General features: G+C 38.3%; 1 protein-coding gene across 3 annotated transcripts in view; it reads right to left on the reverse strand.

Moving 5' to 3' along the window:
• SEC23A (SEC23 homolog A, COPII coat complex component) overlaps nucleotides 1-17,422 on the reverse strand; it is a 30,676-nt gene that overhangs the window by 12,722 nt on the left and 532 nt on the right. The window contains exons 1-13 of one of the 3 annotated variants that reach the window (XM_054828542.1): nucleotides 15,648-15,745; nucleotides 12,915-13,061; nucleotides 12,144-12,385; nucleotides 10,241-10,298; nucleotides 9,886-9,972; nucleotides 8,489-8,725; nucleotides 8,284-8,363; nucleotides 7,211-7,355; nucleotides 6,710-6,868; nucleotides 5,770-5,885; nucleotides 3,715-3,838; nucleotides 2,540-2,620; nucleotides 747-836 (exon numbers count right to left, since the gene is read on the reverse strand). In XM_054828542.1, coding sequence (XP_054684517.1) covers nucleotides 747-836; nucleotides 2,540-2,620; nucleotides 3,715-3,838; nucleotides 5,770-5,885; nucleotides 6,710-6,868; nucleotides 7,211-7,355; nucleotides 8,284-8,363; nucleotides 8,489-8,725; nucleotides 9,886-9,972; nucleotides 10,241-10,298; nucleotides 12,144-12,364 — 1,398 coding nt within the window. In that variant the 5' untranslated portion in view covers nucleotides 12,365-12,385; nucleotides 12,915-13,061; nucleotides 15,648-15,745. Of the gene's footprint in view, nucleotides 1-746; nucleotides 837-2,539; nucleotides 2,621-3,714; nucleotides 3,839-5,769; nucleotides 5,886-6,709; nucleotides 6,869-7,210; nucleotides 7,356-8,283; nucleotides 8,364-8,488; nucleotides 8,726-9,885; nucleotides 9,973-10,240; nucleotides 10,299-12,143; nucleotides 12,386-12,914; nucleotides 13,062-15,647; nucleotides 15,805-15,936; nucleotides 16,297-17,422 lie in introns of those variants that run through there. The other 2 variants (XM_054828541.1, XM_054828539.1) reach the window with 2 other exon arrangements.

Here is a 17,422-nt window from a genome sequence, read left to right on the forward strand (position 1 = left end):
CATGATCAGACCAGTTTTAGAGCTACTAATAAAATGAGACCAAAACAAATATGCAAAAAGTAAAACGAAAAATGGCTAAGGCAAGTTCAAGTTTTCAAACCTTTGTATAGGTTATACAGTAATGCAATACAGCATACTAAATATATAGAAACTATAGTCAACTCACATAGTTTCCTGAGCTTCAAATATTTGGAAGAAGGGAAAGTATTAGAAGGAAGTAGCACATTTGCTTGTCATGTTTTTATCCTTTTTCCTACTACCCCCTCAGGGAGAAGGGAAATCAGGCTATATGTCCCTGGCACGTTTCAACGAAGCCAGTATTTACTTGCAAATACTGAGCAATTGAAGCATAAATTAAAACGTAACATTATGGAGTAACTACCTTGTAACTAAAACATCAGAGAAATACTGAAATGCACTTCTAAATATATGGATTACAGTATTTTCATATATTGCAACTGAAATACATTTTAATAAGTAACACTCTGAAAAGAAAAATTGGACTTAGATTATGAACTCTATCTAAAATTTGTACAGCTCTTTGGTTCTCATTATCATATTCAAGAAGAAGATTAGCTCATCATTAAGCTGTTAGTGACCATCTCTAAACTTTGACAACACAAAATGGCAACATCATTTGTATCCCTGCTACTGTGCTTGAGGGAACCACACAAAAATATAGGCTTCAGTGGTCACATAAAATAAAATTACTGTGCTTAGTACACAACTCGACAAATATTTATTACCTGGTTGACCACCTCAAAGTACAGTGCAAGTGTTGTAGTAGGATTAAGTCCACAAATCTTCCACTGACAAGTACCTCCTGTTCCAATCTCCTGTAAAAAGATTTTACAATAGTTTTAAAACCCACAAGTATTACCTTGTTTGTGAAGTACAACATCTGGCCTTTCTTAGTAACTGTTTACAACTACTCTGTCACAAGTTTTCTCCTTGCTTACTCTGTCAGGTTCTCAGACACTCTTGTATAACAACTGCGGTATTGGATGCAGGAATAATAGACAGTCAGTTGCAAAAGATTAAAACATTAGAAAGACAAGGAGATGGCATTAGAAAAATGGAAAAAGCAAGTCAGAAACAGGAAAAAGTACTAGACTTTGCTTAAACAGTCCCAAGAGAAGAGGTAAGAAGCACATATAAGTGGAATGACTCTTATAAGGCACACCAGTAAAACTTCACGTAGATAGCTTACGTAGTATGCAGTTACATAGTCTCTAGTAACTAACAAGGTAACTGCACATAGATTGCGTGTATTTGAAATGACAATTCCTTTTTGTAATCCAAACAACAAAAATACCCAGAGAAACCAATTAAAATAATCAGTCATCCATAATGGCCTCAGTGAAACCAAACAAAACATTCAAGGAAAATTAAACTGGCAATATCATCACTGTGCTTGTGTTCACTGTTAAAAGCATTATTGCTAGAGTAATTACCCAGTTACCATTCTAAACGAGCTGCATGCCATCTACATTTTATTCATGTATTTTACCTCAACAATTTTAATTCAGATAATTTCAACAAAAAGGGTTTTGGAATAGAAATTAATCATGATATAATTGCAAGGCAACAGGCATGAATTCACAATTAAGTTTTCTATTACCTTCGATGATATAGATATGTAGCTTAAATAAGGAGATGTAAATTTAATTGGTTTGGGGGACTTTAACTTTTATATGCAGTCCTTCAGGTGATGAAATAAGAAAATCTGTACCAAACCACTAAGAAAAAAAAAATGCCCATTATATCGAGATTTTTAGTTCACAAAGATGCAATCATAAATAAAAGGAAAATTTAGGCATGAAAAATGCTTGATTAAATCTGCTCTATTATGCAGATTGTTAGGAACAAAAGTGAGATTTTTCAAATGCAAGACATTTTGGTTACTTGCAGGAATTGTTTTTGATTAGTAATCAAATGCAAAATTAAGCTGTAATAATATTATCTGATAAGAAAATAAGTGATGATTTAAGTTTGATACAAATTTAAAGGAATTACTTCAGGAGCCTGTAATTGTTGGATATTCTAATCAATTAATTGTGCACTTGGTGAAACAGCTACGCAAATGGGAAGACAGGGTCAAAATAAAGGAGATGTTTCTATGGTCTTGTGCCCTCCTGTTCGCTCAGTCTTTCTAAACAAAGTATTTTTATGGTTCTCTTTAGATAAAAGGACATAGCTCTGATTTTAACAATAAAGCACGCTAACTCACTTTCTACTCGGTTTCTGCTACACCAGCATGTAACTTCTCTGTAGTAACTTTAAAGCAACCACTCAGTGGACAAACTTGAACAAGTAACAAGGGATCTGGAAGGTCTAATACAACTTGAATCTAATCTAGCAGTGAACAGGAGCTTATATTAAAAAACAGCGTTTGCACGTATTTAATTTAAAATTAGTAAAAAGTGAACACTAGTTGTTCCATTTATGGAAAAGTTTCAGCCTTTCCTCAACTCCAGAAATCCTAAATCCTATTTTTCCAAAATAGGACATTACCTTCATTTCAGCAAAGTTTACTTACGTTTTCTGAGACACAAGGTCCTTTAGAGTTGAGAGAGACACAGGGTCCAATCGCTCCAGAAATCTTTACTTCTCTTGAAGTCTTCACATTTAGAAGAAAAACATACATCAATATGCCACGCTAAGAATAATTCAGTCTTATTTTATCATTAATTAATGAAAACCTCAATGCATATTAGACTCTTGATACCTTTAGGAAAGGTTATACATTCAGAGAAACTTTTAACGTGCTCACTTTCTACACTTAATTATGTATGTTTGCTGTACCAATTAGTACATCTGAAGCAACAGCATGAACATAAATTAAAACATGGAGAAAAGCTGCTGTTATTTATAAACCTGAGAGCCTAGAAACTATACTGGATAATGTCTACTTTTTAGCAAAGTAATTAAAATATTCACAAGATGAGATTAAAACTGACTGGTAAGATAAGCCTGTACGTACCCCACAATGCATTTATACTCTATCTCCTAAACATATTTAGCTTAAAGCAAAATCTAGTTATTTACATTCTTCCAATGTCATTTTCCTGTTTGAAGTGATTTGTACATCCCTCTAGAACTGGGGCCCCCTTTTTGCATTTTCCAGGATCTTCCAACAAAATTCACAAGAACACGTACATGAAAAAAAGAGGGTTCAATTATTTGTCCTAGTAGTAAAATCTTAAACAGAATTTTACCAAACAAGAAAATTGCCTCATATTCTTCTACGAGGCAGGATTGTAGTATTTTGCAAGAAACATCATGGAAGACAGTACCTGAACCTACAGCACATTCAGCTCTAAGCTTCTCACAAGAGTGGACGTGAAAATGAACACTGTTAAAGTGCCAGAGTGGATTCTGTTGAGGATGGAAAATGAAAGGAAAGCTGTTCTGGACCTAAAACTGAGAAACACTCACTACTGATACCAAAATATACACACATGGCATTCTAAGTTTCTAACAGAGACATTTATTTTAGTTTAGTCTCCTACCCACTGAATGCAGGGTAAGAAGGAATTAACGTTATACCTAACTCGCATTTACAGAATCACAGAACTGCAAAAAGATAGCTAGGTAGCAACAGCTATGTCCGAGCCAACTGTACCTAAAAATTCCTTAAAGGGCAAAGATTCCACAGTTCATAGCCATCGTATTCCAGTGTTTCACTAACACACTGCATTTCTGTATTCTTACCTTTATTTCTAATGTGCCACCAAATCCCATTTTAAATTGTCCTTGCATATCTTTCGTGAATACTCTCTGAAAGGTTTGTTTGAATAAAGACGTATTGAAAGAGTCTCCCATTACCATGTAGCCTCTAGACAACAACAAAACAAACAAAACCCTCCAGTTAAAATAGATTGCTTATTATGCAATAATTTAGCACATGGGATTTATATAGCTTATTTCTATTAAAGACTAAAACTAAAGACAGTTCATTGTGAGGCACATTTTTGCCTTCTTAAAATGGACTACCATTAATATTTTGCTACAACATTAAGGATGACATTTTTAAGTGAGCTTCTTGCCCAATCAGCATCTTAAGATCATTGTGATTATAATACATAACAAAATCTTTCACTAGGAAAATACTATACTGGACTTCAACACTACGAACGTCTTTTAACCCTGTCATGCAAAGTCAGCTTACTTCTAATATTCAATATTCCAAACTTATTTCCACACCATTTTATTTGTATAGTTCACTCATTATTTCAGGCTTAAATCTATGCTCAAGAAGCATGATTTATTTTTATGCTTAGCAATATTCTGTGGATATAACTGCAACAGTTGCCACTTATCATGAAATATCATACATTACACTTAGGAAATGGTTATGGGAGATGTTATTTTTATTCATCCAAACATATTAATTAAATTATATTAGTAAAATAAGTTAATAGGTCAAACATTACACCTGAAAGAAGTTATGTAAGTTTTCAGGTGGATACTCAAAGACAGAAGAAAATAGACATGGGCAGAATCAGAAATTCCTCCCTGTATGCAGGATGTAACCAAACAAAATAGTAACAGCTGTAAGAGAGCTAGACAAACTGTACATTAAGGCTAGTTTTGCTGGAAGAGCAGAAACAGGGTAAGGTGAGTCACAAGAGCAGACAGAAAGGGCAAAATTACACTGTAGTACGCAGAAAAACACAGCTTCAGTTTGATGCAGAAAAGGAATAGGAGTCAAATGTACAGGTAAAGTCATAAACTTAAACATAAAGATCCTGAGCAGTGGCAACTCCCAAGCTAAGGCTATACACACGGCTCTGAAAAGCAGCAATCCAGCAGTGATCAGCATGGCCAAGCTGGCCTGAAACTCATCACAACCTTTGCCTGCATCTCTCATTCTTGGTACGCCTGGATATGTAGCATGTACTTAGGATCCTCTGTCATACGAAGAATACTGACAGGCAGCTAAGAAGGCTCATTACCCACAGATATACCAGTTATTAAACTGATAAGTAAAATACCTGCAGTTGGTATTGACAAAGCTAACAGTAACAAGCAAGAAAAATGAGCTTGACAAAAGAATCCAGACAATATAGAAGTCTAACCTAAAGATCAAATGGTATGTAAAGCAGGTTACTAGGAGGAATGAAATATTATGAGTGTAGAAAAGACTTTCAGAAAAAAAGACAGCCAGATCATATTAAAGCGAACTGATGGCAAGACAGGCTGGAGGGAACACAAGACCATGTCTGAAATGTAGATTGGATAGAGGGAGCAAAAATCAGGAGCAACACATATACCTGATAATCACTTAAGACAGCAGCTGAACCTATGAACAACAGTATACAGAAGAAGGGCATAAACAAGACAAAGAATAACACAGGGGTTTGTACCATTCTGAACAGCAAGAAAAAGAAGGATGACAGGTCCTTATCTTTACTGAAACCTGCAGCTTACATATACACACAATGAAAAAAAAAATACCAACAGTGCATAGGATAAATTGCCCGTTCAAAATATATCTATGTTATTTAAGCCTCAAACAGATCACATTAAAAGAAAAACAGCAAACCCCCTTCTGATTAAACCCACAATTGTGGTGACAAATTTGCCAGAGGCTGAGAAATTCCAAAATTCCAGTACAAATGCAACCATCACAGTATATCAGAGGGGTTTGTGCATTTTTTAAAAAAAAAGTAGCAGAACATTTTTGCTAAGTGCTTCCTGTTAAACAATTTTAAAAAATAAAAACCTGCATCTTCATATACTAGTTAAAAATGAATAGGCACATACCCAGTGTAGTTGGGACAACACTTCATCTCCAGAAGACCAGTCTGATCCAATGCACATGCATATATGTCAATAACATGACCATTTGTTGCAGCCCGATTAGCCAGGGCTTCAAAATGCTAAATCCAAGATGAAAATACAGTTCATAGCAATTTACGACGTGAACTCTCCTCATCTTCACATTAAATCCTAAACTCCCAATATTTTTCTAAAACATTATCAGCTTTATTCACATCATATTCTAATACAAGCTAAAAGATTTTTTTCCTGAAGTTAAAATTAAGACTGGAATTTTCAACACTTGGGGGTTTTTTCTGACCAGCTAGGAACTTGGCTCACACTAGACAGACCAGTGGTTGCTATTTAAACTAGAAAATTACCTTGATTTTTCTTTTTAAACTTTGCACTAAGTACTAGATCCAACACACGGAATTGAATTTACCTTTCTAATCTCAAGTGTCTATAATGACAGGTGCCTGTGACTGAGCTAATTGTTTAAGCTCACATTATAATCAGTTAAGATGAATTCAACAAGTTTTGGATGCAGTTCACCTGCCCAAATGTACATTTAAGATGAAATGAACTATGCCTAAGCTCTCCTGCCTAACTGTCCCCCAACTACAGTAACAGTTTTTTGAGCAGCTGTCTTAGGAGCAGACAGCCTTACTCTAGATATACGATTTAGTCGCATCAATCTTTTCTGACTTAAACCAGAGAAACCCTCCAAAGAACTTTAATGTGAGCTAGACAAAGTCCTAACTCAATATACTGGAATGTCTGAAGAAATGAAGACATACCACTATTCAGAGACAGGTAAACAAAACCACACAATGCCCATCTCTTTATACATTTGCTACTACTAACAGTATTTTATATAGCCAGGCAATGTACATGTTTACTTACTGGTAAGATGCCTAAAATATCACCCATGATCATCTCTTACCTTAGTACCCTTTTTAACATATTTAGCATTGTCTTTCTCAATGTCATGCCATGACCTTATAGGTAACTTCAGTTCATCCCCTACAACCATGCCAGGTCCTTGTGTAGCTGGTCCTCCAATGAACATCATTATACGTGCACCAGTATTAGGAAAAGTGCACTGCAAGAAATAAAAGACAAAGAAAACCATCAGGTTTTGCTACAAATTGAACAAAAGAAATAGCTATGCAAGTATTTATCACATTGATAGGATTCTAACAATAACTGTACCTTTTCCCTCCAAAAACTTAATCCACTGTTAATTCAAAGTCTCAATTTTGCCTCATTAAAATGTGTAAACATCTACAATTGCTCTAGCTATGTAAGGAATGATATCCACCAGAATCATCATACAAATCTGATATACATCCATTACTAAGGTTTTTACATACTGATTGTGGCAACTTTTCTGCAACGAAATGATCTATTTACATATTAGCACAAGCGTAGTTAAAGCTATCACCTCAAGGAGCCCTACAGCTATGGAGAGCGCCACTCCAGAAGAACGTAAGGGCCGTTTTCCCTGTGGAACAGGCCAAGGATCCCGCTGCAGTTCACCCAAAAGATCAGTAAGATTCATATCAATTTTCTGCACTGGTTGCAAAAATCTGTAAACAAATACAGGGAATTAGTTTAGATTCAAATTGTACCATAAACATTTTATCAGTTGCTCGCTAGCAATATATTAGACGTATCTTCGCAATGTCTAAATCTAGATTCTAGTCTGGATTGAGAGCAGTGTCTCTGCCTCACCAGGATAATGCAGTTTGGTATTACTGCACACACAGCATGCTCAGCTTAAGTTCAGCAAAGTCCTTGTAAAACAAAAACCTGCTAACTTAGAGATACTATCACTATCCAGAAAAAAAACCTATCTAGTCAAAAGAACACAGCAGATGATGACCTATGAATCTCAAAAAGAAACTCAAGTTTCACTACTTCAGTGAAAATCAAAGATCAGATTAACACAAAGAATTTTTAACATATAAAGAATTTTTCGTGCTCTCTGCTACAGGCTGTCTACAAATGCAGCTATTTATTGGAAGGCAGAGACCGCAAAACTGTCTCTCTTTTTTATCATTTCTTCATGTCACAGTGGGATACACAGAGGAATCAACCACCAACCCACAATTTCCAAATGAGAGACAGAAGAGGAGGGGAGAGGAGTGGAAGAGGGAGAAAAAGGGAAGGCAAAACTGAATATCCACATAAGAAAGAGGCCCTAAAGGAGCTATTAACACTTTCCAGCATACCAACCAACAGAAGCATCATTATTTACATATCTATAATATGCCTGTAGAACGTTCTCTCAGAACATTTCCAAAGCATCATCCAGTGATTTTACTATCACCCGTTACGTCTCTTCTTCCCAGTACAAACTATAGGAAACAGACTATAACCATTAGTCTCCTAGTAAATCTGTGCCTGATCAAAATGTTCAACTGTCAGTTGATTGTTCTCATTGTCATAAAACATAAATTTTCCAGGAAATCACTGTAGTCAAGGTGTGGTTTTTAGATGTTTTAGGCACATTACCTGTTAGAAGGTGGTGGCTGCTGCACTTGAGGACCTCGACCAACTTGTGAAACAGCTACTTTTGTAAGCCCTAGCATTTCCTGTAGTCAAATACATAAGATTTTATTACAAAAATTGTTTACAGAAAATTTGAACTTCTTCATAACCATCATCTTGATGATTTCTTATTTGCTTTTGTGCATTACCTGCAGCTGTTTTGCATTACCTGCAGCTGTTTTGCAGATAGGTCCTTTGTACCTCTGAAGACGTAACTTTTGGAAATTCCTTCACAGCCAAGCTCATGAACTTGCACCATTCGGCCAAAGGTAATGAGACCTACTAACGCAGTTGGTGGCAGGAGACTAAGCGACATTTGCATGGATTCCTTCAGAGCTTGCAAGTCTTCGTCTTCCATGCACGTGTCCACAACATAAAGAAATATCAAAGGCATCTGAGGACCACGCTTTAAGAAACACAAATATAATCACATGAAAAACAAACCTTGCAATATTTACAGGCTCAAAAATGAACAAATAAAGTACATTTTGTAAAAGTTTTCATTTTAATCATAGCAATAATGTCAATGTTCCATCTAACGTACCTCCCTCTCAAGTAGTAACGAGTATCTGGGGCTAAAGAGGAATGAAACCCCTACTCTAATGAGCTCTGCACAAAAATGAAATGTTTACTACAGAATAAAAAAAATCCTTTCAGGATGTCATGATAGTTTTGAAGCATGTGCCAATTACATAAATCTTTTAATATATAAGTTTTTATTTTTCCAAGTGAACGTAATAGTCATAAAGCTGTTCACAATCATAAAATATTCCAATCTAATAACATTCTGTGGCATTTCACCTCATAATTTTACTGTAGAGATCATCAGTTCTCTTTATATTTTCTAAACTAATTTTGCTGTACTATGAGCAAATATCCTCTTTGTGTTACAAGACATGGCAAAAAGTAGAGATTCTGTTCAGTCTCCGCTCTTCTCTTCATGATCTGAATGCCTCACTGAAGTCATACAAATGTTAATCCTCAGCAATGGAATTTAGAGATACAAATTTGCAATTGCAAATGTTTGCATTTTGGGTTGTAAATCCATGTTTTATTTCTATCCAAGCAACTTCTATAAAGGATAAATATTAAAATTTGAACACCTGAATTGAATATGTATTAGCTGTTTTCTCTAAATCAGCTAGTCCTAAAACTAACTTATAATCATTCAATTACAAACTTAACTTCAAATGATTAATGAGAAATGAATCAACAGTCAGCCAAACTTGAACTGAAATTGTTTGAGCAAGTAACAGCAGTAAGCAGACTCCCAGCACAAACACAAATTAAACTCCTGGTAAAGAAACAGACCTAACAGAAATACTGCCTTTAGAAGAGACCTCTTTTTCTTTTTTTTCTCTTTTTTTTAATCCAGTCTTACTAGCTATCCTTTTGTTTTTACAAAAAGTTGTGTTTTCCATTTCCAATTGATAACATGTATGTTCAAACTAACAAGCACACACAGACTCACAGTCATTAAAACGCAGTGAAGAAATAAAATTGAAATTAATTATTTTTGTATATTGCAAGGTTATAGATGTTAAATATTTTATTTAATGATTTTACCTGTACTACATATTCGATGCTGGAGAACTGAGGTAAAAGTTCAGCTGGCTGATTCATTTCAGATATGCCAGCATAGGTAGGAGGAAACTGCAAATAAAAACACAGAAATTAAGTACAAACAAAAGATTACAACTACTACAAAAACAAAAACATAGGTTTGGACTACTTTCCTCTACAACAGATGTTCACTATTGCTGTCATGAAAAAAAATCTCAATGTACTCTCTGAAGATACAGCTGCACACTCATGCTCTTGCCATCAATTTCAGTTTGCAACTACAACTGGAAAAATGAGGATTTTCACTTTTACCTTATAAAAAAGATTTTTCTATGTCCTGAATGTTTAATTTTCTTACCTGATTTCTCTGATAACAAAAGTTGCAAGCCCAGAGCTTTGCTCGATAATCCACTTGGCTATAAAAATACAACAAGAAAAGTTTATATAGCATGAACACTTCTTTTTCTCCACTGACCCTAGAATAAGTTTAATTTTTCAAAAACACACTTGACTTTGAAAAAGCTTCCTCCTAATATACTGTCTGCTAGATACCCATATTACAAATTCAAAATAAGTGCAGTTTTACACAGACATCAAGCAAATTATTGTCTTTAGAGAGGAAGAATGGTCTTCAAGGAAAAGAACCACATAAGAAATTTAAGAATACAGACTCAGCATCTTTATTAGAGACTTTCTGCATGGTTTTAGGCAAATCATTTTAACTCTCCCTACCTTTGTGTTCTTCTCCTTTCTCAGCCTATTAGCTGTCACTGTCTGGGACTATCCTGAATATACATTATGCCCTAAAAAAACAGGTTCCAACTTAACAGCTATCTCTCTAGTGAAAACAACACTTCTTTCAATTGATGAGCCTACCTCCTTTTATCTACATTTTTATTAGTATTCATGGAATTAAAATAAAAAAATGCAAGCTGTACCTTCATGCCATAAAGATGTCTTTCAAAGTCCTACTCACGTCTTAAGGGAAAGTAAACTTTACATGTTTTCAATGTACATTTCTTGCTATCACATCATCTCCTGTCTACAAAGACAAAAGTCTTTTCAAGATATCATTAAATCTTTGGATAGGTCCCAGCATGCTGTAAATGCAACACAGTTCTATTTAGATCAAACGATCTATACCAATTTCAGGGGCTGCAGAATATCTATCCCAATACACTATGTCACACAGGCTTCAAATGCGCCCCCCACACACCAATTGAGTCTCTAATCACATCTCGTGGGGAAAAAAAAATTCCAATCATGACTCGCCTACATGAGACAGGAAAAATGTACACAGTTCACTGTAATGTCAGGGATCTGACTGACCCTTTACAGCTTTGTCTTTCCATTATTTTTCTTCCAGCTCTCAATAAAAGATAATGCTTCTCAAAAAGTTAGCTTCCACTTAGTCTGACTTCCAGTATAATCAGCCACTGTGTTTAATACCGAAACACAATTTTACATCTGCTTTGAAATTGTCTTTTCTCCCAAGCAGGGACAAGTCATTCATAAAATTCAGTGAATTCTACAGGATCTTTTACATTGTGCTTAATCTCTCACTATCGCTCAGTATCTTCCCCACACCCATCAATCTCCACCTTAGAAACTGTTCTATTTCTTTTCCATACTTCTGTGATTGGAATGATGTATGAAACACTTCCTCCGCTTCCAACCTAAACCTATCCATGACTACTTCACAATCATTTGTGCTTGTACCAATATCACCCATTAGCTTAAAGAGCTTTCACCCTCTGTCATGCCTACTTCTGATGTACGTACGTATACTATCACATCTTTCAGTCTCTGTTTTGGTAAACTAAACCAGCTAACTTGCTTTGGTCTACAAATGAACTAAGGTCAGTAATAAATACAGTTTCTTTTACTTGGAAATTAAACTGTACCAGGGCCCAATAGTTAAAAAGATATAGCATAGTAACTTTTTACCCTAGTTATTTTCTGGAGCAAAATGCAGTATACTAACTCACAAGATGTGTGGTTCCAGAAAAATAACATACCTAATCATTAATTAAATTAAGTACATTGAAAAGACCAGTTAAATGAAAGCTATCTTTTAAGTATATATGTTACATATGCAAATCTATGTGCGGAAACTTCTAAGATCTAGAAGTTTGAGCTGTATACTCATGTGAGGAGTACCTGAACTTCCACACACCAGACCTTTTGCATAGTTTAACTCGCACTATTCTAAAGATTGTCTGTAAGGAAAAATATTGGCATAACATATGTATTAGGTTTACCATAAAGGATTCAGAACAGCTCGACACGTGGTCCTACTGCACAAAACTGGTTCATACTGAATAGGAGGCAAGTCTGGTCGTTCTTTCAGTGGCGTGAAGAGGGCAGCCACCGGGACTACCATTCGTGTGGCTTCAAGACGACTTGAAGGCCAAACATTCCAGCTGAATCTAACTCCATCTCTGTCCTCATTCTGCTGGATAAATTCCAGGAAGGTTGTCATGATCAACTTCTCCGTTTATCACTATAATAAAGAGAGAAGTATTAACAGAATGTTGAAGTGCAAACATTTTTGACCACAAAATACTGAACGTGCTTAACGACAGTCACACATTCAAATACTGTAACTGAGTTACAATTAATAAACAGTGAGTAGTGTTTCTAAAATCCTAAAAGCAATGCACAGAATTACAAGGTGAAACAGAAAGAAATTTAATATTTGACATGGTGCAAGTTAAATACATAGTGGTAAAACAGTCCATCTTCTGATCACTCCTTGACTCAAGCAACAACCTCGGGCAAGAAATGCAGTAATTCTAGGGTAGGCCAGAGCAGACAACATGCAGCAACTTAACACACTATAAAAAACAAATTTGCTTACACAAAAAAAAATGGCCTGTTTAAAGGCCTTTCACTAATGCATTTAATTATTCGTTCTGCTCATTATTCAAGAATCATTCCTTCTTGCAAACTGTTCTCCACTTATTTCTATTACAATGTGGAGATACGATGATAATTAGTCTCCCAACATTTTAATAGGCATGTTATCTTACTGATATTAGGAGCAGATCTACATGTCATGGCAACTGCAACACAGGGAGCTATAAGGGACTTTGTGCAAAAGAACACTTCCACCATCACTTTTACTCAAGTCATTGCAAGGCCATCAGGCTAAACGAGGCCATTAGCAGGGGACAAACCTGAGCAAACAAGAAGAGAGAGAACATCTGGAAGTTGTAATTAGACAGAAGATAATTCACCTTAGAGGGAAAAGAACAGCCTGGTATCTGAAAAGGATCTAGAATTTAAGAAATTTCTCTCCTAATACATCAAAATCCATCAGTGTTTTGTGCAAAAGGTAAAGGAACATTATCCCTGAAAAACGGGATATTGACACAACAATCTGCATGAGGCAACAACCTCAGTTATAACCACAAACTGAATATTCTCTCCTTTTAAAATTATCTCTTGAGAAGACAGAGAAAATTGCAACTTAAAGGCCATTTCAGCCATTCCACAGGCATCTGCTACAAAGTCCACCAACTCCATCTCCATACACTGCAATGTGAACTCCCGCTTTCTGTACTGGACTTTAAAGTCTTTTCCCATTTTACTCTAGCTACACTTGAAATGGTTTTATGCAGATATTATTTCTACCGCTTAGTTACTGCTCCACAGAGACCAATGTACAAACACCAGTGTGCAGTGACTAACAAAGTACATGCATATACATAAAAGATTTGATTTATTGAGTTAAATACTGTTACTTGCTAGTAAGGTATGTATTTCCTATTCAGAAGGCAGAACTTGCTAAAAATCAAGTTTTCCTCCAGCTTTTCTTCCACTCACACATTTCATCATACACCAAATTTGAAACTCATGGTCTGACAAGTTACATTCAGTTTCGATAGCATTGTTATAGCTATCCAGGCAGTTTCTGGGATAGGTGTGGAGACATATTACATTAGATCAGAACACCAAACCCTCCTGACCTACAGACTACATACCAGACTTCATACACCTGAATGCCACAAAATACATATTGCCAACCTCAGAAAACCACAAAGAAGTGATTTTCAGAACAGCTGAATCGCAACAGCTCCCATGCTGGGGTGTCACTGCTTTAGCTTTGCTGCAGGACAGGACACCCAGACAAGACCAGCAGTCCTTCCTGGCTTGCTTCCTTCCCCCTGGCTGCTGAGGCTAAATGTACCTCGCATCCCTGCACCATGGCAATCTCACTCTGTGTCACACAAAGAAGCCACAACTGAATTGCATAAAGAGTCATGATGGTATCTGATTAGGAAGGCTTGATTCTCAGGTAAATCACAGTATTTGTGTAATTACTCTGACCAGATACAAGAGTGCAGTTAGGACTTTCTAACTATTACACATATCAAACATGTTTGATATACCATTTGGAAAGCTATCCTATAGCTGAATAAACAATTTTGAAATACATTACTTTGAAATGACGTTATTTTGAAATGGTTCTAGAAGCAACTGCAAACAGTAACTATAGTTTCTTCGAAACAGATTATTCTAAGACATCCTTCTTTACCTCAGCACCTTTAAGCATTTACATACCACACATAAATGTGTCCCAATACAGAAGATCACCAAAATAATATCCACTAATCCTTGGAAGCACATACAAATAAAATCAAAACATTTATCTCTACAGCACTTTAAGAGTTCCAGCATAGAAAGATCAGAGTCCCTCATATGACTATGTATTTAAATACCACTAGTACAGTTCACTGTGCACTTTTCTTATAACAAATTTATTCTTTCAGTTTATTATGCACAAATAATCTAGTAAAATAGAAGAGATTAATAAGCCTCTAATTATTCTTTATGCCAAAATCAGCATTTCAGATACAAACCTATTTCAGTTCCAAGGAGGAACTCAAATATACAAGAATAACTTAGTACTTATCCAAAACAACTGCAAGTTGTCAAAGTGACAACATAAGGATCTCATTTTCACTACTCAAACACAGCCATCCTTCAAACCTGCTCTCCCAGTTTTGTTCACTAAGGGCATATGTAATAGCCCACCTAAATTAAAAGTCACATATTCAAATGCAGCAGGACCTGCCTAAGCACAATTTTCGTGTAGCTTTACCTCTATCACAAGGCACCCCTGTCAGAGGCACAACGACGCGGGTACAGAAGAGCTCCACGGCAGAGACCTGCAGCCGCTGCCGGAGGGAGCCGCACTTTACACCCGGCGCAGCGGCGGCCGTGCAAAGGCCGTGCCCCGCCGGCCCTACCTGAGTGCCAGCAGCCCCAGCTGAAGACAGGGCTCTCAGCGGCTGCTCGCACCGCCCCAGCCGGGCTCCACCGCGGCGGTCAGGGTGGGCGCCCCCCGCCTGACGAAAAGGGGCGCACGCACCCCTGGTCCGGGGCCCGGGAGGCCGCGGGCAGGGCTGACCAGCCGCCGGAGGTATCCCCGGCCCCTCAGGGCCGTCCGGGGCCCCCCGAGAGCAGCTTCAGGCCGCCCGGGGGATCCTTCCCCACCGCCACGGAGGACGGCTTGAGCGCCCGAAGCCTCCTGAGGGTAGGCGAGGAGCTCCCCGCCACGCTCCCTCCTGGCCCAGCCGCCGGGCCGGGGTCCCACGGCCTGAGGGCTGGGGTACCCCCAGTACCCGGGGAGCGGGGCTGCCGCCACGGTGCCGATGAAGGACTCTCCTCCTCGCAGCACTCCCCAGCTCGCGCCGCCGGTCGTCTCCAGCTCCCCGCGCCCTCCGCTGCCCCCCTCAGCCCCGGCCCTGCCCGCTCACCCCGCGTCCCGGCCGCCGCCGCCGCCTCTCTCGCTCTCCCCCGCCCGCACGCAGCCGCCCCGGCGCTGCCGACGCAGTCAACATGGCTGATGGGAGAGTCCGCGCCACGTCAAGGGGCAGAGAGCGGCTGGCCGTGGGCGGGCTGAGCTCCGCGGCTCCCCCCGCCGGCGCAGGGGAAACCCTCGCCGCGTCCGGCTCCGGACCCACCGGGCCAGCCCGCCTATGTCCCGCGGCCCTCCCCGGCGAGCGAAGCGGAGGGGCCCAGCGTCAGTAATCCCACACCGCTGACCTTCGCTTCACCGCCGACGTCTCCTGCTCGCGTGTGTTTTCCCCGTTCGGTTTTCAGATTCCTTCTGAAGATCGTTTGTCTCAATCTCCCTCCTAAAACCGTTCGGGAAAGGAGGCATCCCGGCCACCGGGGGGAGTTCTGCAGTTACCGGAGCCGTCCTCACCCCGCCTGTGGGTGCACTGCTCTGCCGCTGCTTTGTTCCCCGCCTGCGAGCGGCTGTTTCAGGGAAACCTTCGGGTCAGACCCAGCCGGGCTTCTGGGGGTCCTTGAATTCACCCTGCTTGTTGCCGGTCTTCCATACGCGTGTATTTATGGCAGCTTTTAAATCTGGAACATTGTTTACATGTTTCTTCGGACTACCTGGGAAAAAATATATTGAAATTACATTCCTGGTGGGTTTTTGCCTAAGACAATACTTTATCTCATAAGTATTTAGAAATATAACACATTTATTTACTGTCCGCACAGTAACTTTCACGTAGCCGTAACTACATAGTTTTGAAGTTTTTTGTTAGTGTGGTTATCTTTTTTTTTTTTTCTCCAAACTCAAGTCATAGTGACACTTCGGTTTTAGGGCGCTTCAGAATGGTTTTAAGCAAGCCTGCCACAAAAGGCTACAACAGTAACTTCTGCGTCCCTGATATGCCTCAGTGCAACCAATCCAGACATGGGGGAGGACTGCTGACTATCACGGCCTCCTTCACTTCACTGCAACTCTGCAAACATGCTATAACTACCAGCCAAATATAAATGACTAAAACATCCTTATCTTCTTATATGTCAAATGTAATTATGATAGAATTTCTATGCCATTACTATCTCCAATATTCTGTGCCAGTCATCTTCAGTCTAAAAACATGAGCAAAAACAACGGCAGAACTTAAAGGGAGGGATTTTAAATTGCCACGTCCACAAATCTCACTGCCAGTTGTGGGAGTATTAAGCAGGAGCTTGCCAAGGACATGTAACCTCCTCAGTTTGTAAAAAAAAAAAAAAAAAACAAACAAACAAAACCCAACCCAAAAACCCACAACAGGGCAAACTTCAAACAGATGCACAGAAAGCAATTCAGTGTTAGAATTTCACTGTTAGAATACTCTGAAGAATACTCCGAGGCATTTTCAGAAAGTTACACTGAAAAGAGGCAAGTCCCAAAGTCAGAACTGCGGGATGAACTCTATAGACAACAAGAGAAAAAGAGGCAACTGACACTTAAAGCCACTTAAAAGGGAAGAAGGAAGAACTATTCTGAAAGTTCACTACAAATAAAAGGCATACAGTATTTTAATGTAATTAGCACAATTAAATATCGTTACATAATGACTCAATCCAATGCTCTAAACTTCAAGAAGTGTCTTTCAGCTGTTACGATGGTGCAAACCATAGAGAAAAGCAAGCAGCAAAAAAATAGAACCTAACATGGTATATACTCATTATAACAAAATACTTTATTATGTCCAAGTATTAGAATGTACAATGAAAGCAT

This window comes from Grus americana, chromosome 5, assembly GCF_028858705.1.
Source record: "Grus americana isolate bGruAme1 chromosome 5, bGruAme1.mat, whole genome shotgun sequence".
NCBI classification, from domain to species: Eukaryota; Metazoa; Chordata; class Aves; order Gruiformes; family Gruidae; genus Grus; species Grus americana.